This window comes from Molossus molossus, unplaced genomic scaffold (genome assembly GCF_014108415.1).
Source record: "Molossus molossus isolate mMolMol1 unplaced genomic scaffold, mMolMol1.p scaffold_m16_p_20, whole genome shotgun sequence".
Lineage (NCBI taxonomy): Eukaryota > Metazoa > Chordata > Mammalia > Chiroptera > Molossidae > Molossus > Molossus molossus.
The window spans coordinates 15,125,247-15,151,561 of record NW_023425356.1 but is presented as its reverse complement, the minus strand read 5'-3'; the positions used below and the strand labels follow the sequence as shown (position 1 = coordinate 15,151,561).

Genomic DNA, 26,315 nt, shown 5'->3' with positions numbered 1-26,315 from the left:
CTCAGCGGTTGGAGCATTGGCCTGTGGTCCAGAGAGACCAGGTTCCGTTCCCACTAAGGACACGTACCTCGGTTGCAGTTTGTCCCCGGCCCTGGTTGGGTCGTGCGGGTGGCAGCCACTCCATGTGTCCCTTTCACATCAATGTTTCTCTCTCTCTCCCTCTCTATCCCTCCCACTCTATCTGAACAAAAAATGGAAAAATGTTCTCAGGTGAGGATAAAAAAAAAAGAAAGTGAGCATGTTGGTGTTTATTATTATTCTTTAAACCTCTTAGACTCTCTCATGTATGATCGTTTCACAATAAACAGAAGTGTGAAGAGCTGAGGAAGTAGAGACACAGGTCTAATACCCCAGGAAACTGGATCATGGAGGGAGGAGAGAGGCAGGGAGGTTGCAGAAGGATGTGGGTGATGCCACAGGAAATAAAGGGGAAGATGGCATGTGGCGAAGTCAGGAGAGATGCTCCCGACATTAGCAAGATGACAAGGGGAAGACGGGTTTGCGGGATTGGTGGTAGAATGCTGTGCGTGTTTTCCTGTGATGGTGTCTAATTTCTTTATGAAGGATTTATACATGGGGTGGGGGTCATTACCAGGAACGGCAAAGATGGCCAGCCGTACGGGATAGGTGTCTAAAATACTAAACATTTATTCAACTGAACAAAGAGCCCTTTCCATCCATGATTCCATCCGTGGTCCTTATCAAAGTGAGGAGGCGAGGACTCACGCTGCCTGCACTAGACCCCCAGGCCCCGGAACAGAGCGCCGCGGACTGCGTGGTTAAACTCGGAACCCGTGTTCTCGCAGTCCTGGGGGCTGGAAGTCCGAGAGCAAGGTGCCAGCGGGGCTGGTTTATTCTGAGGCCTCTCTCCTTGGGCTGCCAGATGCCTTTTGTCTTTGTGCATCTGCCCAGGATCTCTCTTCTCTACTTACGGGGACACCGGTCCGGTTGCATTGGGGCACCACCCTACCAGCCTCATGTTAACCCAGCCTCCTCTGTAAAGAACCTGTCTCCAAACACGGTCACATTTGGAATATTGGGGTTAGCGCTTCAACACTGGAATGTGGGGAGATACAATTCAACCCATAGCAATGTCCATAAGGAAACAGAGATTTAGGAAGCTGAACAACTTGCCCAGGACAGGCAGTTACGCTGGCAGAGCTGGGGTGCAAATTCAAGCAGGCCAGTTCCCGTGGCTGCTTGCCAAGCATTCTACTGTGAAAGCTCTGCACCTAGAAGATTGGAGCTGGATGGCAAGGCCTCTGAGAGAATTTTTTTTAAGGCTGACTAGAATAAAGGAGGAATATTATTAGACTTTTCAGAACTATAAGCTGAATGTTCCAGAATCCCTGGGATGGAATATACTTGCATAGATTTGCGTTTTAGATCTGAACTTTAAGCAGAAAGGCTGAATTTTAGCCAAAATGGCAGGAAAGGTAAACAATTCTGCATCAGCAGAATCCTCTATCCCCGGTTCCCTTTTCTGGAGAAGCCAGAAGTTACAGGCTGAGGAGGGTGACACCTGCTGGGCCGGAAAGGAACTGGATGGGAATCCGGCTCTTTTCATGTGTGGTCCCCGATTGCCCTCTGCTGGCCAACACTAGGAATACTCAGCAATCTGTAGACAGGGAAAGGGAAGAACCCACAGTAATCAGATCGTGGAGTACGTCATCCCACCCCTCTGCAAACACAGGCACACACATTTGAGTCAATGGTACGGTCAACTTACACTTTTAGGCACTCTGCATCTGCAGAGCTGTTTTGAAACTTCTTTAGCTGTTTTCATCATTATAATTTTAAAAACTTTCTACATCTGCTACCTTCTCAAAAATGCTTCCCAAGATCTAAAGATATGCAAATTTGAATGCAGGTTTTGATGATTTAACAAAACATTGGCTTGCACATCAGTTCATGTGTTCAAAATTATAAACTTATTGTATATACAGCTTGGATAGTTCCCCCCCACCCCAACATTTTAAAACCATGGTTTCCTCTGTGATAGCCCAGGGACCCCACCATTTGGTTATAGCATTTTTGTAAAAATAATTTTCATTTTCAAATGTGACTTTTCTTTTTTAAAAATCAGTAGTTCAACCCAGCCGGGCGTGACTCAGTGGTTGAGCATTGACCCATGCACCAAGAGGTTGCTGGTTTGATTCTTGGTCAGGGCACATGCCCAGGTTGTGGGCCTGATCCCCAGTGGGAGGCATGCAGGAGGCGGCCAATCGATGTTCTCTCTCATTGATGTTTCTATCTATCTCTCCCTCTCCCTTCCTCTCTCTCTAAAGTCAATAAATAAATAAAAAAAATAAAAAATTAGTAGTTCATGATTTTAGAAGTTTCACTGTTATATATTTGGGGTAAATGTTCTAAGTAATGAAGGGTTCCCTGAATTGAGAAGCAGTAAATGCCAGAAGAAACCACTGATCTCACTGAGCACTAGAAGTCCTGGCCAGGGTGCTGCCCAGGATGTGTGGCCTTGGAATCTCTGCGACATTCAAACTGCCCCCGACTCTTCTGTGAGCCCTGGACCCGCTTCATGCAGACACCAGAGTGGGTGTTTAAAATGCAAATCAGATCGTGATCCCTGGAGAGGCCAAATGTCACACCTTTGATTTTTAAATAAAATACAAATTCCTTACCAGCTGTCCAAGGCCACGTGATCTGTCTCCTGGGGTCCTCTCCCAGTCTGCACTTGCCCCCCCCTCCTTCCCCTTCGGTGTCTGCGCCTTTATCCTTCAAGGATCTGTCTGTGGTCCTATCTCAGTATTCTGTTTATTTCCTCCAGGGCACTGGCTATAATTTATAACAGTCTTGTTTATTTCTCTGTTGTTCATTTCTTTTCTCCACCACTAGACCTATCCATCAGGCGAGCCTGGTCATCGGGCTCTGCCGCACCCCCAGTCCTAGGGGCACATGCTTACCAGAGTGAGTGAGCGAATGATGTGAGCAAAGGGAGGTGCTGAGAGGTGAGTGACACCCAAGTCATTCCTTGGAGATCACAGTGCCGTGTTCCTTCATACACATAGGGAGTCCCATTCCTGACCCGTGGCGTGGAAGCAAGGAGAGGCCGGCGGCAGGCGTCAAGGAGCAGACAGTTCTGCCTTTCCTCTCTGACTGATACCTGTCACCAAAACCTCGTTCTCTACTCAGGGGACCCCTGTGAGGCAGAGAGAACCCCAGGCCTTGAACCACCGTCTAGGAGAGATGGAGGGAAACACTCTTGCTAATGCATCAGAAGTAATAATTTAATCAGTAGTTAGGTACTGATGCAGGATGCAAATAACAGCTACTAACCGGCCAATAACACTTTGTGTTAATCCAGTGCCTCCTCCTTGCAAGGGCACAGCCCTGCCCTCGGGGAGGCAGCTCACAGTCCCATTTTACAAATGGAAAAATAACAAACCCATGGCCAGTGGGCTGGAGGACCAGCTGGGCGGCAGGCTGATGCCTGGCCTTCCAGGGTCTCTGTCCCCATCTCCCGTCGGGCCATCAGCGCTGAGCAAGGGCAAGCAGACTCAGAAGTGTCATCAGTTTGCAATCTGTGGCTCGGGGCGGCTTGATGAGAGTGATCCCCAAAGAGGTAGCGAGGGAGGACCAGAATGCTTGCCGGGGTCCCGGGGGCCTGGTCAGACACCTGATGTGCTACTGGGTGGATGTAGGCTCCTTTGCGTAGCTTTCCTCCGGGGCAGGAACCTGGCATGTGACCGGGACAATCCACAGAGGTCAGCCAGCACGGGGTGTCCCAGACCCGCGGGCGCAGCCTCAGGGCAGGCAGCGCTGGGGGTCCCTCAGGAAGAGGGCCAGCCTCTGGGCCACGGCGTCCAGCTCGGGGGCGCTGGCGTGCTGCAGGAGGTTGCTGCTGCGCACGAAGAAGTGCCTCAGGAAGCGCTCGCTCACACACTTGTGCAGCTTCCTCGCCAGGCGCAGGAGCCCCCGGCCGAACTCCCGCCAGTCCTTCGGGTGCGGGTACTTCTCGCAGGTCCAGAAGAGCACCGTCTGCCGAGGAAGAGGCGGGGTCAGCCCGCTGGGCCCTGAGGAGAGCACCTCCAGGACACTGAGGCCCGTGACCTTGGAGGAGGCAGAGGTCGCCGGGGCAAGCTGGTTCTGCCCTGCATTCCTGGTCCCCACCCTCGGGTCCTCAGCCTTGTCCCGCTGGTCTCCTGCGGCTCTTTGTTCATTCATTCGCTGGCCACTAACATGTCTAATGAGCCCAACTCTCTATAAGGCCGATTCCCGGCCCCAGCAGAGGCCTCTGCTTCTACTTCACAGGGAGACGGAAAGCTCCTGCCCGCAGACCAGACACCGCCACGTCAGCATCCCCCTGCCTCCCCTCCACCGCTCCTACGTGGGAATCGGCTCTCCTTCCAGAAACTACGACTGAGCTCCCTCCACCGCACTGGCTCCCAACCCGTTCAAAGCTCTCCTGCTCCCCCCAGTTCCACCTCTCCTCCTGCCCCAACCCTCACCTCCGCAAGGCCAGGTTTCTCCAGTCACCTCAACTTCACAGCTAATGTCCTCTGCTCCGATTCATGCCTCAGTGCACTCCAGTCCCCAGCCCTCCGAGGCTGCTCTCCTGAAGGGCTGACCTGCCCACTGCTGACCCCAACGGGTCTCCCCAGGCCTCTCTGCACCTGCCCTTCAGCAGACTCTCCACACCTCCCTGTCGAGCGCTTCGGGCTTCCAGCCGGCCCCAGGTGTCTCCAGCACCACACTCCCCCTGGCAGGTGCTTCGCCCTCACCCGCCTTCACTTCGCGTTTCTGGGCTCCGGGCCCTCTTGCTCCACCTTCCTCCCACAGCACTGGCTTTATTTCCCACAAGACGTAGGTGACTCCCAATCCCTTCTCCAGCCCAGACTTCCCCACCGACTTCTTCACCTGTGTTTCTTGACTATCTGAGCATTATCTGTGAACATGTCCCAACGGAGCTCACGGCCTCCCCGCCCCCCACCTGGTCTGCCTCCAGACTTGCTTATCCAGCCAGTTAAGCAAGACACAGGCCTAGGAGCCCCCCCCCCCCAACCCAGTCACGTCCTGCCTCCTGCGGCCCCAGCAGTTCGCAGATCCACCCCTTCCTTCACCTGCAATACCACCGTCCTCCTCCTCCATGTCCACCGGCCTCTGCAATGGCTGTCCAGGCCGTCAGCACCTACTGCTGTCACCGTCCATCTGTCCCCGTCCACACTGAAGCCAGCGTGGTCTTTTTCAACTAAAAATTTGTCTGTGCTGCTTCTTATCTAAATGCTTCCAAGTCTTCCCACTGTTTGCTAATTAAAGAAATAACCCTTAGCACAGCTTGGTTCACAAGGTTTGGGCCCCACCTTCCTTTCCAGCCTCACCTGGCCTGATGCGTCCCTGGCTTCTCCTTCCGGCCACGCTGGCCTCGTTTCATGCCCCTTCCACCTCGGGGCCTCCGCACCCCGCTTCTGCACGTCACCTCCTTCCTTCCCCTCTTCGCCCGGGACACTCGTCCACCACATCAAATTTCCCTGACACCCGTCAAACATCCGCATCGCCTCACATTTCTCATCAGCAGCCACGCCCACAGCAGCAGTCGTTTTCCTACTGACTCCTGGGACCCTTTCCAGGCTGTGACGCGAGCAGAGGACCTGTTTCTATCCACTGTCACGTCACCGGCCCCGTGGAGGGGCTGGCCCATGCGGGAGGCACCCAGGAAGTGTTTACTGATGGATTAACTAGTGTTAGGGTTTAGATGGTGAGTGCCCCTCCTGGGCAGGGGGTAAAAACCGTGTTTTAACCACAGCAAGAATTTGAATGTGTTTTGATTTAGATTAAACTGTTTGGAGTGTGCAGCCAGTGTGGCTCAGTGGCTGAGCGTCGACCCATGCACCAAGAGGTCGCCAGTTCAATTCCCGGTCAGGGCACATGCCCAGGCTGTGGGCCAGGCCCCAGTGAGGGGCGTGCAGGAGACGGCCAGGCGATGTTCTCTCTCATTGATGTCTCTCTCTCTCTCTCTCTCTCTCTCTCTCTCTCTCTCTCTCTCTCTCTCCCTGTTCCTCTCTAAAATCAATAAAGAAAAATAAATAAATAAATACACTGTTTGGAGTAAATGAATTGGAGAGAATTTCATGCTCGTCAAGATAACCTAGATACAAAAATAAAATGTATCGATTCCTATCTTGTAGTTAACCTTTCCTCTCCCTAGGCAAACGGGGGCGGTGGAGCCTGTTAGAGTCGAGGCCCTGTGCCTCTGAGTGAGTTTTAGAACTAAGTAGCCAATGAAAGAGCAGCTCTCGAGTGGAGAGAAATTGCACTGGGGGAAAGCTCTTCGGGAGGAGGGGCCTCTAAGACAGGGTCGGGCTTAAGGTGGCCAGGACTGGCTGTTTGGACCCACTCTCTTCCCCTTTGCCCAGACGGAGCTTTGCAATGGTCCTGCTCACTGAGGCCGTCTTCAGGACGACCCCACTGTCAGCAGCCTCGCCCCTTGCCCTTGCCCAAGGGCGGACGACTAGAGGAAGAGGCAGCTCCAGTCTTTCTGTCCCAGCCCAGACTCCCTTTTAAATGCCGCTCCTGAGAACGCAGCCTCACTGTGCCGGTAGGTGGGCCAGGCAGGACCAAGCAGACAACCTTGGAGCTGCCCTGAAACGCTCTGGATGATTTAGAGGCAGCTGGAGTGAACGTGACCCGTGGGTGGGGTGCAGTTCTGAGAGCAGTCAAGGTCTGGGGGGCCCATGGTGAACCTAGTCAGTCTTGCCTAAAATAGTTATGCCACTTAAAGGGTTTCCGTCCATCTTAATTGTGAAGCAATGTCATCGGGGGTTAAGATGATGAGGTTTTGCTACGAGAGGCTAGACTTTGCCTCTCTGCTCTAACTCTTCCTAGTGTAGAAAGACAAGTAAGGAAGAAGTTGAACATGTCCTGCTTTCCTCCCCTGATCGGAGTGTGCGCGTGTGTGTGTGCGTGCGCGTGCATGCATGTGTGTGCATGCATGTGTGTGCTCATGAGTACATGTGTGTGCATGTACGTGTGTGTGTGCATGTGCATGCGTGTGTGCGCACGTGCATGTGTGTGTGTGAATGGTTGCACTGGACTAGAGTGGGGACTGATTCATTTCTAAAGCTCAGCAGGATTTCTGGCACATAATGAACACTTTTGTTGGTTTGTTGAGTGAAATACATAGAGGGGAGAGAGAGAAAGAGCCTGAAAAACAGGAAGGGAAGACACAAAGAAAGAGAAGGGAAAGAGGGGAAGTGAAAAGAGGAAGGGAGAGAAGTGAGGAAATTCACCCGGCCAGGGGTGTTGTGGACACACACACAGCCCGGTTTCTCTCTCCACGAGTGAGAATTTGTGGGATAGCAAATATGAACACTGGAGTCCCATCGTGAACTCATCACACACACACAGGCCTCTTCGGAGTGGCCCCGGCCAGGCCCTACAGGACGCCGGGGACCCGCCCACCACAGCTGCGCTGGTCGCACACTCACCTGCAGATGGTAGGATGCGAGGACAGGCCTCTTGCCCGGGCACCAGACGTCCTCCTTCATCTGCCGCAAGGCCTGGAAGCACCTCCGGCGGCAGCCCCCGTCCTCGTCCAGCTGCTCCAGCAGCACCTGCTCGGCCCGCGAGAAGCTCAGCTGCCAGTGATAACCGGACTGGGCCAACAAGCTGAATCCAAACGACTGGAAGGAGAGGGAAACATGGGGAAATGAGAAGGATGACGCTTGCTGGAGCAGAGAGCCATCTCTGGAGCAGTCCGCTAGCCTGGGGGACCGGCCACGCGCAGGCCGTGCCCCCCACCGGGGACACGGAGGGAGCCTCAGGACACGCCCCCTTGCACCTGGGCAGGGAGTCGCAGGGGCGTGTTCACTGCCCCTCAGGAGGGGTTCTCCAAGGTGAGCCTGCACCAGAACCACCTGGTGGGCTTGTAAAATGCAGATGGCTGGGCCCTGCCCACTGAGCCTCATTCAGGAGGCCCAGAGTGGGCCCAGGACTCTGCATGTCTAACAGGTTCTCAGGGGCTGCTGCCGGTTTCGGGGCCCACACTTTGAGAACCACTGCTTGTGAAACCTATTTTCTTTCCGAAGCTGGCGGGCGGGCGGCGATGCTGTGGGGGGTGAAGCTGTGAGGTCTGTGCTCTGGTGAGCTGGGGCCCGGCCCACAGTACCTTGACGCATTTCACTCTCTCTGGGGTGGGCCAGCGCGTCAGACACCGAGGCCACTGGGCTTTCTTGGACCAGGCGGGGATCTCCACCTCGGGGGCCAGCTCTATCTCCACCTGGCCTTCAGATGTTCCCATGGCAACACGGACGGCGATGCTGTTTGTTAGCATGCTGACCTTTCCTGGTGGGAAATGACAAACGGGCTCAGTGAAAACATTCAAAGAGGGAATCGGCGACTCTGGCCAGCTCCTTACAGCTGGCGGGGGTGGGGGCACTTTCAGGGTGTTGCTAGCCCATCAAGGGTGCAATGGGGGGGGTGGTGTTTACATAAAAACGAGACCATTTGCCAAAGAAATATTGATAGAAGCATTGCTAGAAAAAATATCACGGTTGGTGGGTTTTTCTTTATCTTTCCTCCCTCCCCCAAGGCTGTTAGGGTACTTTTCCTTTAGATTAATAGATTCTTTTCAGAAGGTTCAACTGAAAGAGACGCAGAATACAAAGGGCAGAGTATTTGCGACTGTAAGATGAAATCCCACCATTCTCCTACATCCCCTCATTCCGCCCAGATGCCTGACCTTGTTTAGGACGCCTTGGCCCTCACTTATTCCTCGGCCTTTGGTGGCGTTCGGGTTAGCTGTCTCCTAGCTGAGTCAGCGGCTCTCCGGGGTACCTGTTCCCACAGCCCATTTAGCCAGCCTCCCTCAGCTGTATTACATCCCAAGCCCTGGTAACCGAAACATGCTCCCCGGAATGGCACAAGCACTAGCTCAGAGTCGAGCGAGCATACAGAAGCCCTCACGCCGTCATTTGCAACTGGGCAGAGCCGGGAGAGAAAAGAAACGCACTTGGTAAACTCTTCTGGCTCGCAGACTAGAATCCATTTCTGACCCGTTCTTTCGAAGGATACCCAGTTTCTGTTTGTGTGCCTTCATTCCAGATGAGGGTGCACCGTCCGGGATCAGGAGCTATCGTTTTGCTTTTCCTTGCCCAGGGGAAGAGAGAAGCACCCCCATGAACGTCCGGCTGTCCCAGGGAGAACACTCTCCTTGGCGGGGGTGAGAAACAGCTCACTGTCTGCATCTCATCAGGGCTGCTCCGAGGAGCATGACAACGGCTGGCATTTGAGCACCATTTCCTGAAGGCGCCTCCTCACCCTGGCCCAGCCGGAACCTCTTATACCCACTTTCCCTGCTCACGGTGTTTAAAAGCGAACAGGTGGGGAGCACTGCACCAGCCTGCGCCGCCTGCACCCCGCTCCTGCTCTCTCTGACCACCCGGTGTGCGACCTTCTGCATGGTACTCAATCTCTCTAACTCTCTCTCTGTTTTTTACATCTGTAGAACAGGTAGAAAAATAATTCTTACTCTCTAGGGGTGCTGTGAGTATTAAATTAAATAATCTGCGAAAGCAGCGGTTCTCAACCTTCCTGATGCCGCGACCGTTTAATACAGTTCCTCGTGTTGTGGTGACCCCCAACCATAAAATTATTTTTGTTGCTACTTCATAATTGTAATTTTGCTATTGTTATGTCTTAGGCGACCCCTGTGAAAGGGTCGTTCGATCCCCAAAGTGGTCGCGACCCACAGGTTGAGAACCGCTGCACGAAAGCCTCCTATCCATAGTAACAATCCATTAAACGTGAGCTGTTTCCATCATGGAACCTTCCAGAATTATTCTGTCTAGACAAGGACATGTACACAGAAATCCATCTCTTTCTGTACAAATGGAATCACATACGGTTCAGCACTTCAGTTTTTCACTCACTTATCCCGCATTGCCGTTTTCCTAACTCTGTGTGTGCACACGTACCTTTTTGAAGGCTGCATGGTAATCCACTGGGCCCAGGCAGCATGATTTACTCGACTTTCCTTTGTTAGCCTCCTGGTTCGTTCTAGCTGTCCCCTATCACCAAACCTCAGCTGTGGGTATCCCTGTGCACATTTCTCTGTGTCTGTAGGAATCTATCTCCAGAACTGGAATTACTGAATCACTAAGTAATCACATTATAAAAATAAAAGTGGACAAATTGCGCTTTAAAATGTAGGCACCAATTTACACTTTCAAGAAAATGTGTTTTACCACACCCACCCCTACACCAAGTGTGGTCGGATGTTTTCATCTCTGCCAATCTGTTAACTGTCTTAATGTACATTTCTCAAAATACATGTTAGATGGGACTTTTTTTTTCTTATTTTTACTAGCCATTTATATTCCTTTCCTGTGAGTCATGGTTTTTTGTTTTTTTTTTAATTTATTTTTTAATCCTCACCCAAGGATATGCTTTTATTAATTGAGTGTGTGTGTGTGTGAGAGAGAGAGAGACAGAGAGAGACAGAGAGATGAGAGAGGAACATCAATCAGTTGCCTCCTGTAGGTGTCCCCACTGGGGATCGAACATACAACCTAGGTATGTGTCCTGACCAGGAATCGAACCTGCAATCATTTCGGTGTATGGGAGCATGCTCCAACCACTCAGCATCCATCCAGGGATGTGAGTCATGGGTTTTTTGGTCATTATTTCTATTGGTATGCTTGTATATTTCCTTACTGGTTTATAAGCACTCTTGTATAATTGAGGAAATTAGCCATTTTTCCAGTTTGAAATTCACCTTTTCACTCTGGGTGAGCAAAACGTGTGTGCACACATATGCCCCAGTGGACTACAGCTTCAGCTGCTGGGCTGCTGAACTTAATCAGTCGTTATGGCTTCTGGACCGTGTGTTTTGGTAAAAGTCAGTGGTTTCCAACTGTGCTCTCTCAACGCTGGGGCACTGCAGCCGTGGCAGAGTATGGTAGTGGAAATGTGCTAATAGCAAAGACCGAAGGCTTATGAATAACTTGCTTTTTTTTAAAGTACCCAAGTTGTAAGCTAGCATTTCAGAAAGGCTGCATAACCCGAAGCCCGCCATTCCGTGCCCGGGCAGTGAGCGACTGCCTCCCGGAGTGTGTCGGTGCTGTGTGAGTTCCATGCTTCCGTGTGTGATAGAAAAAAGAGCCGCTAGCACTGTGGGGATCGGACAGGTGTGAAGAGCACATGATTATTGTCTCAATTTAGGGACGCGAGCTTCAAGGGACACCCAAGCAGAGGTTTTATCGAGTCAAAGTTTTTACCGAAATTGCCCTTGTACTTTTCTTCATCTGCTTACCTGACAGGTGACAGGTTTCAATTGCGTTTTCTACCAGTTTCCGGAACACCTGGAGGACCTTGGCGGGCACAATGTCTCCCTCAATGTTCACATCTGCCTTGTGCCACTGCCACAGGCTCCTCGTGAACTGCTGCACCTCCAGCCACTGCTGCAGGCCCTCCGGGTTCCGCAAGGGGCAGGCGAGCCGGGTGCCCTGCAGGGTGTAGTACCGCCAGCGCTGCTCCTTGGCCTCCCTGTACCCGGCCAGGCCTCTCACTGGGACTGTGACAAGGAACTGGCTGGGGGCCATCACCTGGGGTCAGGAAAGGAGAGAGAGTGTGAGTCTGCAGACTTGGGAGGTCACCGAGGTCCCCTGCAGCCGACCTGTTGAGCCAGGCGGCTCAGTTAACCACTCGGCCCTCAGCAACGTGCCGAGGTGGACGGGGAGCTGCCTATTGCAAGGGGCCCATCCGTGTCCTGCCACAACCCACTGGGATGCTTCAAGCAGGCACATTAGCTCACTGAGCTCTTGGTTTCATGAATCTGCAAGGATCTAGTTCTACGCAAAGTGATGTTATGTTTCTGTTCCTCGTCACTGGTCTACTTGCGTGTGATGTAGGTGTCCGCAGAGGTGGGTGGTGGAGCCGGGCAGACAGGGTTCTGGCATTCCCGCATCCAATCTAGTTTTAATTTTCATCCTGGACTGAATTTCCCAAGATCCGACTCTGTTTCAAGATGCACAAGTCCCAGAATCTTATGGGTGGTTCCTATGCCCACCGACCTTGACATGTGCTGGGCCAGCAAGGGTCTTCTATTCGCATACTAATTCTTCAGCTCATCCATTCATTCAGCAGAAGTTGAGTGTCTGCTGCAGGCCATACCATGCTGGGGGCCGGGAATGGAGCCAGCAATAACCATGATTCTTACAAACAAGGAACTCTGGTGTGAGAAAGGGGCATGCATACGTATAAGGGGTTCTTTTTTTTTTTTTTTTAATTTTTTTTTTTTGTTACAGATGTTTCTCCTTTTTTACCCCATTGGCACCCCACTCCCCAACCCACCCCCGCCCTGTCCCCGGCTTTGTTGTCCATGTCCATTGGTCATGCATCCATGCATATAAGTTCTGTGGTTTATCTCTTCCCACCCCCCAACCCCCACCCCCTCTTCTGAGGGATGTCAGTCTGTGCACTACTTCCATGTTTCTGGGTCTACCGTATTCCTAAGACTGTTATGTTCATTATGTTCTGTATATAAATGAGATCATGTGGTATTTGTCTTTTTCTCCTTGGCTTATTTCACTTAGGATAATACTTTCCAGGTCCCTCCATGTCGTCTCAAAGGATAAAAGATCTTTCTTTCTTACAGCTGCATAGTACTCCATTGTGTATACGTACCACAGCTTTTTTATCCATTCATCTACTGATGGACATTTGGGATGTTTCCAGATCTTAGCTATTGTAAATAGTGCTGCTATGAACTTGGGGGTACATATATTCTTCCTGATTGGTGTTTCAGGCTTCTTAGGGTATATTCCTAGAAGCGGGATCACTGGGTCAAATGGAAGTTCAATTTTTAATTTTTTGAGGTAACACCATATTGTTTTCCATAGTGGCTGCACCAGTCTGCATTCCCACCAGCAGTGTATTAGAGTTCCCTTTTCTCCACACCCTCGCCAACACTTGTTGTTTGATGATTTGTTGATGGTGGCCATTCTGACAGGTGTGAGGTGATACCTCATTGTTGTTTTAATTTACATCTCTCTGATGATTAGTGATGTTGAGCATTTTTTCATATGTCTCTTGGCCATTTGTATGTCCTGTTTGGAGAGGTGTCTATTCAGCTCCTCTGCCCATTTTTTAATTGGGTTCTTTGTCTTCCTTTTGTTGAGTTGTATGAGCACTCTATATATATTCGAAATTAACCCCTTATCTGATATATCATTGGCAATGATGTTCTCCCATACAGTGGGTTGCCTTTCCATTTTGATGATTGTTTCTTTAGCTGTGCAGAAGCTTTTTAGTTTGATGTAGTCCCATGAGTTCATTTTTTCCTTTGTTTCTGTTGCCTTAGGTGATGTATCAGTGAAAATTCTGCTGCGTATAATGTCCGAAATGTTGTTGCCTACATTTTCTTCTAGAATTTTTATGGATTCACGGGTCACATTTAAGTCTTTTATCCATTTGGTGTTTATTTTTGTGTATGGTGTAAGTTGATGGTCTAGTTTCATTTTTTGCTTGTAGCTGTCCAATTTTCCCAACACCATTTATTAAAGAGGCTGTCTTTACTCCACTGTATGCTCTTGCCACTTTTGTCAAATATTAATTGAGCATATTGCCTTGGGTCCATTTCTGGGTTTTCAGTTCTGTTCCACTGGTCTATATGCCTGTTCTTGTGCCAGTACCAGGCTGTTTTGATTACAGTTGCTTTGTGGTATAACCTGATATCTGGTATTGTGATCCCACCTACTTTGTCCTTCTTTTTCAAAATCGCTGTGGCTATTCAGGGACTTTTTTGGTTCCATATGAACTTTTGAAGTATTTGTTCTAGTTCTGTGAAATATGTCGTTGGTATTTTGATGGGGATTGCATTGAATCTATAGATTGCTTTGGGTAGTATGGACATTTTAATGATGTTAATTCTTCCAATCCATGAACAGGGTATGTGCTTCCACTTTTTTATATCTTCCTCTATTTCTGTTTTCAATGGCCTGTAGTTTTCTGCAAATAGGTCCTGTATTTCTTTGGTTAAGTTTATTCCTAGATATCTTAATTTTTTGGCCGTGATGGTAAATGGGATTGTTTTTTCAGTTTCTCTTTCTGTGAGATCATCATTGGTGTATACGATTGCCGTCGATTTTTTGACATTAATGTTGTATCCTGCTACTTTTCCAAATTCATTTATTAAGTCTAGTAGATTTTTGATGGAGTCTTTAGGGTTTTCTATGTATAATATCATGTCATCTGCAAATAATGACAGTTTTACTTCCTCCTTTCCAATTTGGATCCCTTTTATTTTTTCTTCCTGTCTGATTGCTGTGGCTACGACTTCCAGTACTATGTTAAATAAGGGTGGCGAAAGTGGGCATCCCTGTCTTGTTCCTCTTCTTAATGGAAATGTTTTTAGCTTCTGACCATTGAGTATGATGTTGGCTGTAGGTCTTTCATATATAGCCTTTATTATGTCGAGATATGATCCCTCTATTCCCACATTGCTGAGCATTTTTATCAGAAATGGATGCTGGATTTTGTCGAATGCTTTTTCAGCATCTATTGATATGATTATGTGGTTTGTATTCTTCATTTTGTTTATGTGGTGTATCACATTTATTGATTTGCAAATATTGTACCAGCCTTGCATCTCTGAAATTAATCCCACTTGGTCATGGTGAATAATTTTTTTGATGTAGTGCTGGATCCGATTTGCTAGTATTTTGTTCAGGATTTTGGCGTCTATGTTCATCAGGGATATTGGCCTGTAGTTTTCTTTCTTTGTAGTGTCTTTTTCTGGCTTTGGAAATAGAATTATGCTGGTCTCATAGAACGTGTTTGGAAGTCTTCCTTCTTGAATTTTTTGAAATATTTTGTGAAGAATGGGTGTTAGTTCTTTTTTGAATGTTCGGTAAAACTCCCCCATCTAGGCCTGGGCTTTTGTTTGCTGGGAGAGTCTTGATTACCTCTTCAATTTCCTTCGTTGTTCTTGGTCTGTTCACGTTTTTTATCTCTTCCCGGTCCAGTTTTGGGAGACTGTGTGTTTTGAGAAATTTGTCCATTTCGCTTAGATTGTCGAATTTGTTGCCATATAGTTGTTCATAGTAGTTGTTAACGATGAAAGGGGTTCTTATGTCGTAAGAAAAATCGAGGTAAAGGTGCATGGGGATGCAGAATCCAGAGCCTCACTTCTCTCCTCCCTAAAAGGGAGAGAACATGAATGTCTGTCCTGCAGACTGTCTGCGGGTTTGAGTGGGATCATTTCTGCTGTGTGAGTGTGGGCCGTTACACGTTGGCCCTGGTGGCGTACAGCTCTGTGGGGTTCCTCAGCAGGGGTGGGGTCCAAGGCTGCTCCTGTAGTTTCTAAAGGCCACCGCTTCCACCTCCTTTCCTCCATGCCTCCTGGAAACCCACAGACCACCACGTTCCACTACTTTCTCAGCAATGCCCTCTGCCCGGCCCCGACCTGGAAGCAGTTGCTTGATAAGCGAAGGCGCCAGCTTTGGGATCAGGGCCCCGGGGTGTGTTCTGGCTTCAGTGCCCAATAGGACTGATCCAGTCATTTTATTTCCCTAAGTCTCAATTTTTATCATCTGGAAAGCAGGAATGCAAGTGTTCAAATGAGTCTGTAAATGGTAGATGCTAAGAGTACCCCTGGAAACAGGAAGCACTCTTAGTGTCTTAGTGGTGCCAGTCCCGCCCGCCCAGTTGCCAGGTTCTGTGGGGGGCACCCAGGGACAAGTAGTCTTGCTCACCTTAATGTTCCCATTGTACGTCGAGGAGTAAGGGATGGCTTGGAAGCGGATGTCCTGGTTGCTGATTTCCGTGGTCAGGTGGTAGATGACTTTCTGCACCTCCTCCACAGTCTGCGAGAGCTGCTGGCGCCTCAGGGTCACCTGGGCGGGCAGGAAGCAGCACAAGGTTATTTCCGGTGCTGGCGCCCAGGCACTGGCAGAAGGAAGTGACGGAATAGGACACGGTGACCAAAGCAGCGGGGCTCAGAAGTTCCCGCCTTCCCAGAACTCCAGGAGAAGGGACTCGGGTCTGATGGCGCTCCTCACGGCCTCAGCGTTCGCTTCTAGGACAGAAGCATTCATTGCCCTGGCAGGGTTGGCTCAGCGGTCAGAGTGTCGGCCCATGGACTGAGGGTCTCAGGTTCGACTCCAGGTCAAGGGCATGTACCTGGGTTGCAGGTTCGATCCCTGGCCTGGTCAAGGTGGTGCAGGAGACAACCAATCAATGTGTCTCTCTCACATCAATATTTCTCTCCCTGTCTCTCTTCCTTTCTTCCACTATCTAAAAATCAATAGAAAAATATTCTCAGGTGAGGATTAACAAACAAACAAACAAAAAAGCTTAAGAAAAAAAGGCCTTGCCAGTGTGGCTCAGTGGGTTGAGTGTCATCCCATAGACTGAGACGTCCTGGTTTGATTCCTGGTCAGGGCACATGCTGGGTTGTGGAGTTGATCTCCAGTAGGGGGCGTGCAGGAGGCAGCCGATCTGTTTCTCTCTTACATCCATGTTTCCATCTCTCTACTCCTTCCTCTCTAGAGAATCAATAAAAACATATTTAAAAAAATAAAGTAAAATAGGAGCATTCACTCAATTTTATCTAGTACCTGCCATGTGGTAGGTGCCCATCCACATGCTGAGGCAGAACAGTGAACAAGACAGAGAGACTTGCCTCTAGATGAAAATAAAGGGCCTAGGTATATATATACACACACCACACATACAGGGTGTGGCAAAAGTAGGTTTACAGTTGTTTGTCTGGGAAAATTATACAATAATTAATAAATCATAATGCAGGGATAAACTTTGTTCTGCATGCCCACAACTGTACACCTACTTTGCCTCACCCTGGATATGTGTTTACACACATCGTGTGTGCATAGTGTGATACCAGGTATGATAGTCCCACAAAGAAAAATACAATAGGATAAGGGATTAGAGGGTAAGAAGGCCAGGGGAGTCATCTCCAAGGAGGTGACACTTGAGTGAGCCCAGCTGACCGCAGGGAAAGCAGTGCCAAGGCCCCCGAAGCAGGAGCATGCTTGGCAAAGCTGGGGGCCAGCAAGGATGCAACTGGGCTGGAGCCTGGAACAGGAGGACAGGAGATGAGTTTGGAAAGGTTGGCTGGGCCAGACCATTATGCAGGGTTTGGGAGCTATGGTGAGCCTATAATGTAATGGGATGATGACGCCTGCGGTCCAGTATGAAACAGTTCAGTACGTGCGGACATGAGCAGTGCGGTACGTGCGGACATGAGCAGTGCGGTACGTGCGGACATGAGCAGTTCGGTAAGTGTGCATATGAGCAGTTCGGTACGTGTGGACATGAGCAGTTCGGTAAGTGTGCATATGAGCAGTTCGGTACGTGTGGACATGAGCAGTTCGGTACATGCGGACATGAGCAGTGCGGTACGTGCGGACATGAGCAGTTCGGTACGTGCGGATATGAGCAGTTCAGCACGTGCAGAAAAGAGCAGTTTAATGGTGGAAACGTGCAGCGACTGCTTCCCGCTTTGCCAGTAAAGGGTGGCCCCCTTCTCCTCGGGACGCACCCCCATGGACCTGGAAGAGAGGGCTGCAGGCGCTTCTTCTGACTCCTCACAGCAAGTCTCCGAAAACTGGGGGAACCCACAGAAAATTGAACACCAGAAATATATACCTTAAGAGTTAGGTAAGAAATCGATTTTTGTGGGAACTACAAAGGAACTTTTAGTCAACTCCAGGAGAGGCAGAACACTCCAGATGACGTTTGGATGGGAAGAGCCTGTAAGTGTTTCGAAGCAGGGGAGCTCTTCGCTGTGGGCTCGGAGGCCCCCGCAGCTGGTACCGTCACAACAGCCAGGAGCTGATTTGGAGCATCGAATGCAATATCTAAATACATCTCAATGTATCACAAAATTTTGCGTTTCTTCTGAGCTTTGTACAGTTGCTGTTTCTATACATTCTAGAGTAGTTTCAGACACCCACAAACTGGTCAAGAAAAACAGCGTCAAGGAGATTTGTGTTTTTCTAAACTAGGTCATCAATTTGTCCAGTCTCCTGAGACCTCACACCGCCCATCAACCAACAAGTCAACTCCGTACGGACACAGCACACAAATGTGGGTGTGCATTGATTTGCACACGTGCTGTATGCCACATGCAGAGTCAGTGCATTGATAAGCCTTTGTTTAGCTATGTGCCAGGCACTCTGTTACCCGCCAGGGCACAGCAGCACTGACCCAGACATGGCCGTGAACTTAAAGCGAGGCAGGGGGGCTGGGCAGACACAGCACAGACCTAAGGGAAGGGGAGGTGCCATCGGGTACGATGAGGCAGCTTGAACCCATTTTATACGTACATATCCCCACACACACAGGACTGCCTTAAAAAACTAATTACTAACACACTCCAGATTCCTAGACATGAAGTTGTCTTTTCAAAATTCATGTGTCTTGTCTGACCTTAAATATGACGATCACATCTATACTAGCTTTTCACAACATTTTTGCCATCAGTAGCCACCTCCCCCACCCCATATGTTCATCCCACTATATTCATTGTGAGAAAAGGGACCAAAGGAAACTTTCTTAAACATCTGTAATGATCAAGACTGTATCTTCCAGATCGTGCAAGTGGAAGAGAGCAGGTGGTCACAGAGGGCAAGGTCTCTGCCCCAGCCAAGGACAACGCCTTTAGAAGCCTGCGAGGAAGGGCCCTCTCCAGTGTAGGACTTCTGTGTGTGGGGATTCCACTCCATCTGGCCGATTTTTGTTGCATATCCACTTCACGCCAGGTTCTGGGCACACAGGTTGTTAAGAGGTTTACAGATGAGATGGCAAAACAAGACAAACTGGGGGCTAAAATCACAGCCATGCAGTGCCAGGTACATGTGGGCACAGGGTGCTCCGCGTACAGAAACGGAAACGCCACTGGTATGCAGACTGACGGGCCCTTCCTGGAGGCACTGTGTATCCGAGTTGTATCTTGAAAGATTAGTAGCTAGAAAGAGAAGGGCAGGAAGGTTCTAGGCAGAGAGCATGAGGAGCACAGGGGAGAACTGGAACTGTTCCCACATCGCTGGAGCAGAGATCGCCTTGGGGGGAGAGTAAACAGTGAGACGTCTTGAAAATAAAGGAAGAAGAACTTCGAGAACACAGTGGACAATGAATGGCTGAGGGAGACAAGCCTGGACAATGCCCACAGAGTTGGCAGCTAGGACAGGACAGGATCGAAGTGTCCGGGAAATGGCTGGGCATTCAGCCAGACTGCAGTGGACAGGTGCTGAGGGGACAGGAGACAAGCCAGTGAAGACAGGTGAGCAGCTCCTCCAGGAAGCTGGCGAGGGAGGAAAAACAAGCCAACCAGGACACCAATAAGTTTCCATCAAAATGACACAGGTTCAAACATGTTTAAAGGCTGATGGAAAAGAGCCAGTGGAGAAGGAGGGGACAGCAGGGGACAAAGCCACTGAGTAAGGATTTCCCAGCCAGGAAGAGCTATGCACATGCAGAAACCTGGAAAGAGTCCACCTCAGGTGCCAGGGAGACAAAAAGATGGGTGCAAATACAGAGAAAAGGGTAGGGGGTGGGGGGAATCGGAGAGAGTTCCTGTCTGATATCTACCTTACAGAGCAGGAGGTGAGGCGATGGGCTGAGGGCAAGGTCGAGAGGAGGAAGGGAGGGGACTTCAGGGTGACAGACTGGAAATAGCTCCTCTGAGGAATGGGGGGCTGTCTGGGCACATGTGTAAGATTGCCAGGCTGTGACCAAGACAGCTGTGGGTGCCCCCATGAAGTTGCGGGTACCAGTGGGCCCAGATGTAAGCAGTTCTGCAGCACCAAGGTAACAGCCGGGTGCTGAGACTGGAGTTCTCTGGTCAAGCTCTGGAGACAGTGACAGAGCAAGGCAGGCTGTCAGTGGCAGGTCATGTTCGGCCCCTGGGCAGAGAATGGACAAAGCCGGTTTAGTGGTAGATTAGGGGCCCGGAATAAGTTCGGGAACCGGAAGTCGGGTCGGGAATATCAGGGGAAAGAATGCTAAGGGCCAATGGACAGCACGTTGCAGTCAGAGGTTGGGAAATACTGTTCTCAAGTAGTAAAGTTCTCAGAGTGTTTTGAGGACTAAGGCTCACCCAAGCCTTCCCCTGCACTGGCTGTGGGTAAATTATGCTCCACGTGTTAGCAGGCAGATTCGGTTACTCTAACTAAGCAGAGATTATGCAAAAATAGTCAAGAGAGCACCCATTCAGTCGGGTGCCATCCATTTTGGTGGCCTCCCTCTCTCCAGGGCCCATGCACATGCACATGTCCCCGTCCTGGGCTACTCCCCCCGCCCCCCAAATCACAGCGTCAGGCCCACTGCTGTCCCACAGATCACTTGCTACTATTAATAGCTCGAGTTTGTGGACAATTTTTACTGTTGCAAATATAAATTATTGATATATCCAGGTTGCTCCCTACGACACTCTGACTCATTTTCATTACAACATGCTTCCTTGAGAAAGAGATGGAATGAAATAGCATTCCAGGAAAGAAATGTCACACAGGCCTGGTCACACCCCCAAGCATGTAGCCTGTGCAAATTTCATCCATGATGAACACCACTGGGGAAAACGGCTGAGAACTTCCTTCATGACAACAGGAAGTCAGACATTTAATTCTGGATTGCATTAAATCCAATAATCAGTTAAAAATAAAAGGGACAGATACCAGCTCTGTCTTCCAGGGGTTAACAATGGAAAGTCTAATTCAGTGATACATATAGAGGAGACGGGTTTCCACCATCCTATCCCCATCTTTCCCTCCATGGACTAAATGCTGGGGCCCCACGGGGCGCCTGCAGCTCCCGGCTGCAGCAGAAGCCTCAGCCACAGTGGCACTGAGGAGCTAAGCCTGGAGAGTCCTTGCGACGTGCAGGGCACTTTTAGGGGTTGGCTCCCTTGAGCCTCCCAGTAATCTTTGAAGGTGGATGCAATGGTTGTCCCTACTTTACAGATGAGGAAAGTGAAGTCCAGAAAGTGTAAGTCATTTGTCCAGGGTCCCAGAGTCAGTAAGTCACAGAACAGGGAGCCATACTCAGGCGGTATCATTCTGAAGCCCAGGTCAGAACCACTGCCCTGCTCTGCCTCCCGAGGACAAGGAGGCTGGGAGAGAAACCCACGCCCGCTGCCTGGCCGGCCTCTCCTGCGATCGTCCACTACTCGAATCCTGCGCATGCTCGAAGGCTTTGTCTCCACTCTGAGACACTTCTCGCGCGAGAGCCAACGCTCCCCTCCTCTCCTCCAGCGCCGGCTAAATCCTCTGCTGCCCTGTGGTCAGCCACGTATGGTCTTAGGCATTTGCCTGTCTGCACAGTTATTCCTTTTGCCTTTGGAGTTCTGGGCAAAATCTGTAGGTGGGATAGGGCCACTCCTCAAGACATCCAGAGCACAGAATTTCCCTCTCACCCAGCAGGCCCCTCCTGCACCTGTGTTTAGGGCACAGTGTCTCGTACAGAGCAGGAGCTCAGTATGTATTTGTGGAGATACGTACAGAGGGGTTTAGCAGAAGAAATACGGCTTTGGAGTAAAAAAAGTTGGCTAGTCTGGCCGGTGTGGCTCAGTGGTTGAGCGTCAATCCATGCACCAGGAGGTCACTGGTTCGATTCCCAGTCGGGGCACATGCCCAGGTTGTGGGCCACCCCCCAGTGGGGGGCGTGCAGGAGGCGGCCAGTTGATGTTCTCTCTCATCAATGTTTCTATCTCTCTCCCTTTCCCTTCCTCTCTCTCTAACATCAATAAAGGGAAAAAAATGATTTTTTTAAAAGGAGTAGGTTAAAACCTCATTATTTTCTCCACCTAGCTGTGTGACTTGGGACAAGCTATTTAATCCATATGAGCCTGTTCCTCTTCTGTGAACATGGAGGTGACACGCATGCGTCACATCAATGCTGGTCAGATTAAATGAGATACTGTGTGGGCCTCGATCTGTCAGCACCTTTTACACTATTCTTGCATTGTCCTCAGTGAACCCTGAAGATAATTCTGACCACATATGTGCAAAGACACTACATAAATTTCAAGGGGAATAAAGCTATCCAAGACTCTCTTCTTCTTTCTAGAAACTTAGCAACAATAAAACAATCTAATATTTCAGTTGCCACCCAAGATAATAACAGAAAAGGTGTCAGGAGTCAATATACAATTGATGATCAAATAACCAGTATCACTAATAATTACGAAGAAAGTTCACAGGAAGGTGAAACTGTTTTGTGCTGTGGTGTTGGGAAATTTGGTTGAGAAAGGGGACTCTCAGCTTAGTTTGATGGGTGACCATGAGCCAGAAAAGTGGGGAGGAGATGCTGTCTTCTCTGGTGGAGGAGTGGGGAGGGGAAGCTCAGGCCGGAGGCTGCAGAACACAGTCCTTGTGGGAGGCGTGGAGACGGGCAACACGCTGCAGGAGGGGTAGGGGCACACGTGGGCGGGGCAGGTGTCTGACTCAGGAGGGCTGCAGCCCCGAGGCCTAGCCAGCCTGGGTCCGTTGGATGGACACGTAGCTCCCGCCCACAGTTGCCAGATATCTTGATTTCTTTTTCCCAGAGAAGATGGAAATCTGGGTTTCTATTTAAAAATCTCACTATTTTGAAATACAGGGTGGGCAAACGTAGGTTTACAGTCACTCACATGGAAAATAATACAATAATTAATAAATAATAATACAAGAACAAACTGTTTCCCATATTCATGACTGTAAACCTACGTTTGCCCACCCTGTATTTGTAACAAATTTGCAAATTTAAGAAAATACTCCGATAGGTCAAGAGCACAGGCCACCGGCTGGACTGCCGTGCGAGCACGGCCTGAAGTTCTGGCGGAGACGTAGGCACTGGAGCGGAAGGATACACGCGTGACCAGAAGGCCAGGCTGAAACGTTTGGACTTTCAAGAAACAGGACCGACCCTGGGCATGGAAATGCCAGCCGACGCTCCTTCCGTCCGTAGCCCCCAGAGGAGAAGTGATGGAAGACCACTTGGGTTGCTAAAATTTTATCAGCGTAAGTTTTCCATATATCTCTCTCTAACGGTTTTGCCTAAGAAATCAACATATTGCTATGATAATGAACTCTGATCAATGTTGGTGGGGTGGGAAGGGGTAAAGGGGCGAGGAAGGGTAGAGGGGTGAGGAGGGGTGAGGGGTGAGGAGGGGTAGAGGGATGAGGAGGGGTGAGGAGGGGTGAGGGGTAGAGGGGTGAGAAGGGGTGAGGGGTGAGGGGTGAAGAGGGATGAGGAGGGGTAGAGGAATGAGGGGTGAGGAGGGGTGAGGAGGGGTAGAAGGGTGAGGAGGGGTGAGGGGTAGAGAGGTGAGAAGGGGTAGAGGGGTGAGGGGTGTGAAGAGGGATGAGGAGGGGTAGAGGAATGAGGGGTAAGGGATGAGGGGTGAGGAGGGGTGAGGAGGGGTGAGGAGGGGTGAGGGGTGAGGAGGGGTAGAAGGGTGAGAAGAGGTAGAGGGGTAGAAGGGTGAGGAGGGGTGAGGGGTGAGGAGGGGTAGAAGGGTGAGGAGGGGTGAGGAGGGGTAGAAGGGTGAGGAGGGGTGAGGAGGGGTAGAAGGGTGAGGAGGGGTGAGGGGTGAGGAGGGGTAGAAGGGTGAGGAGGGGTGAGGGGTGAGGAGGGATGAGGAGGGGGTAGAAGGGTGAGGAGGGGTGAGGGGTGAGGAGAGGTAGAGGGGTGAGGGGTGAGGAGGGGTAGAAGGGTGAGGAGGGGTAAGGGGTGAGAAGAGGTAGAGGGGTGAGGGGTGAGGATAGGTAGAGGGGTGAGGGGTGAGGAGGGGTAGAAGGGTGAGGAGGGGTGAGGGGTGAGAAGAGGTAGAGGGGTGAGGGGTGAGGAGAGGTAGAGGGGTGAGGGGTGAGGAGGGGTAGAAGGGTGAGGAGGGGTGAGGGATGAGGAGGGATGAGGGGTAGAGGGGTGAGGAGGGGTGTGTGGAAGAGACCAGGGTCTGTCCTCACCTTATCCAGCAGGCAGTCGTCTAAGGTTTCCATGATCAGGGGTGTCATGGCTTCCCGCTGGGTCCTGAGGAAGCAGCAGTGTCTGAGTGGCTTCTCTCGCAGGACAGCACTGTGGGGTGGCTCTCCCAAGAGAGTCAGTCTCCCTGTGCTGAATTTCTCTGGAGACGTGTCCATGGACCAGAGACTTGTCTTCTCAATTCTCCAATGAAGCTCTCATTTGCAAATTGTGAACATCCATCTGTTATCTTTGGGAGAATTAAAAAAATAATTTAAAAAGGAGAGTTGATGAAATGGAATTTGCGCCCAACCTAATTTTGTTCTATGTAGCTCCGGTGTCGTGGCCGAAGTGCAGTTTCCCAAGCTGTCTCCACTCACACAGTCGGGACAGAAGTGCCTACAGCGGCTTCTCCCCACCCTTTCAAGCTCCTGTCCTACAACTAGATGCGCCTTGAGCTCAGTGTCTTATATCCCCGGGTCCTCCTGTTGACAGTAAATATCTCTTGCCCTCTAACCCAGAAAATCCTGCTGATTAATTTTCCTTCTTTACAATAAACAGAATAGGAAACTGCCCGACAACTAGCCTGACACCCATCATTGTGCCTGCAAACAAGTGATCAGGTCTTGTCAACCAGATCAGGGCACAGCAATTCGTGTGCGGAAAAGTCACACGAGCACACGAATGCACACCCACACACATGCACGCACACAGAGGCACACCCACCAATGGCAAGACAGGGATCCCTCTGCTCACCTGCTGACCTTTAACTGTAGTGTCCCTCTTTCCACTTGAAAGCTGGCAGTGAAAATTAAGTCAGTGTAAACAGACCTCTTGAGAGTCGAGGAAACAAATCACGTCTGGTTTTGCCAGCAAAACCATGTTGGGAAACAGCTCATGCAGTAAATTCCCAGTCTGGCTGGCTGGAACTAGTTTCATTACAGGAAAAAAAAAAATCACAGTGGTCTGATCTGATCTCCCTGAAGCTGGTAAACATTCATCTGCTATCCGATGATCTACAGAAATGACAGCGCTCCGGGAGCCAGCGCGCTTCCGAGCAGTGATCCGAACCCACCGAGGGCTGAGCCAGCGCTGGCTGCCAGGGTTCCGCTTTCTGTGGCCTCAGAATTTGCATATCTCACCGAAGGGACAGGTGACAGGACAGCAACAGCTCCAGGCTGCTCAGCGCTCCACCTACCTCATTAATCCCAAGGTTCAGTCCAGCTCCTTCTCCAGAGCCCTTCTCTGTCTGAACCTGCATTCTGATAAGAACAGGGCAAGCCACCCACCCACCTCAATCCTGCCATTTTCTTCCATTTCTCGGTCTTTTTTTTTTTTTTTAATCTTTATTGGTGAATGTATTACAGATGTTCCTCATTTTTTCCCCATTGACCCCCACCTTCCCACTCCCAACCCCCTCCTGCCTTTTCCCACACTGTTGTCTGTGGCCATTGGTTATGCATATAAGTTCTTTGGTTTATTTCTTCCTACCCCCCAACCCCCTTCTCTTTGAAGTTTGTCAGTCTAGCAGCCAATTTGTTCTTCTTAATCCCTTCACCTCTTTCACCCATTCCCCCAAACCCCCTCCCATCTGGCAACCAACAAAATGTTCTCTGTATCTATGACAATGTTTCTGTTCTGCCTGTTCATTTTGTTTGTAGATTCCATTGTCGATAGATATGTATTCATTGCCATTTTGTTTGTTCATATATTTAATCTTTTTCTTCAAAAAGGCCCTTCAACATTTCATATAATAACGGTTTGGTAGTGATGAACTCCTTTAACTTTTTCTTGTCTGGGAAATGCTTATATGGCCATTGATTCTAAATGACAGCTTTGTAGGATAGAGTAATCTTGGTTGTAGGTTCTTGCTTTTCATCACTCTGAATATTTCTTGCCACCCCCTTCTGGCCTGCAAAGTTTCTTTTGAGAAATCAGCTGACAGTCTTATGGGAACTCCCTTGTAGGTAACTAACTGCTTTTCCCTTGCTGCTTTTAAGATTCTCTCTTTGACTTGAACCTTTTGCATTTTCATGATGATGTGTCTTGGTGTGGGCATCTTGGGGTTCATCTTGTTTGGGACTCTCTGTGCTTCCTGGACTTGTATGTCTGTTTCCTTCACCAAGTTAGGGAAGTTTTCTGCCATTATTGTTTCAAATAGGTTTTTGATTTCTTGTTCTCGCTCTTCTCCTTCTGGCAGCCCCAAGATGCGAATGTTGGCACGCTTGAAGTTGTCCCAGAGGCTCCTTACACTGTCCTCATTTTTGGATTCTTTTTTTTTTTGCTGTTCTGATTGGGTGTTCTTTTGCTTCCTTATATTCCAAATCGATGGTTTGCTTCTTGGCTTTACCTACTCTACTATTGAATCTCTGTAAATTATTCTTTATTTCAGTTAG

The 26,315-nt window shown here is 49.9% G+C and overlaps 1 protein-coding gene across 1 annotated transcript; it reads right to left on the bottom strand.

The window, feature by feature from the left end:
- Positions 1-3,742: 3,742 nt before the first annotated feature.
- Positions 3,743-24,098, bottom strand: MAB21L3 (mab-21 like 3). The gene is made up of 6 exons (XM_036273216.1): positions 23,925-24,098; positions 15,711-15,851; positions 11,270-11,561; positions 8,126-8,301; positions 7,446-7,640; positions 3,743-3,999 (listed from the first exon to the last, which is right to left on the bottom strand). The coding sequence occupies exons 1-6, from the start codon at positions 24,096-24,098 to the stop codon at positions 3,766-3,768; spliced, it is 1,212 nt and encodes a 403-aa protein (XP_036129109.1). The 3' UTR covers positions 3,743-3,765.
- Between the last annotated feature and the right edge of the window lie 2,217 nt (positions 24,099-26,315).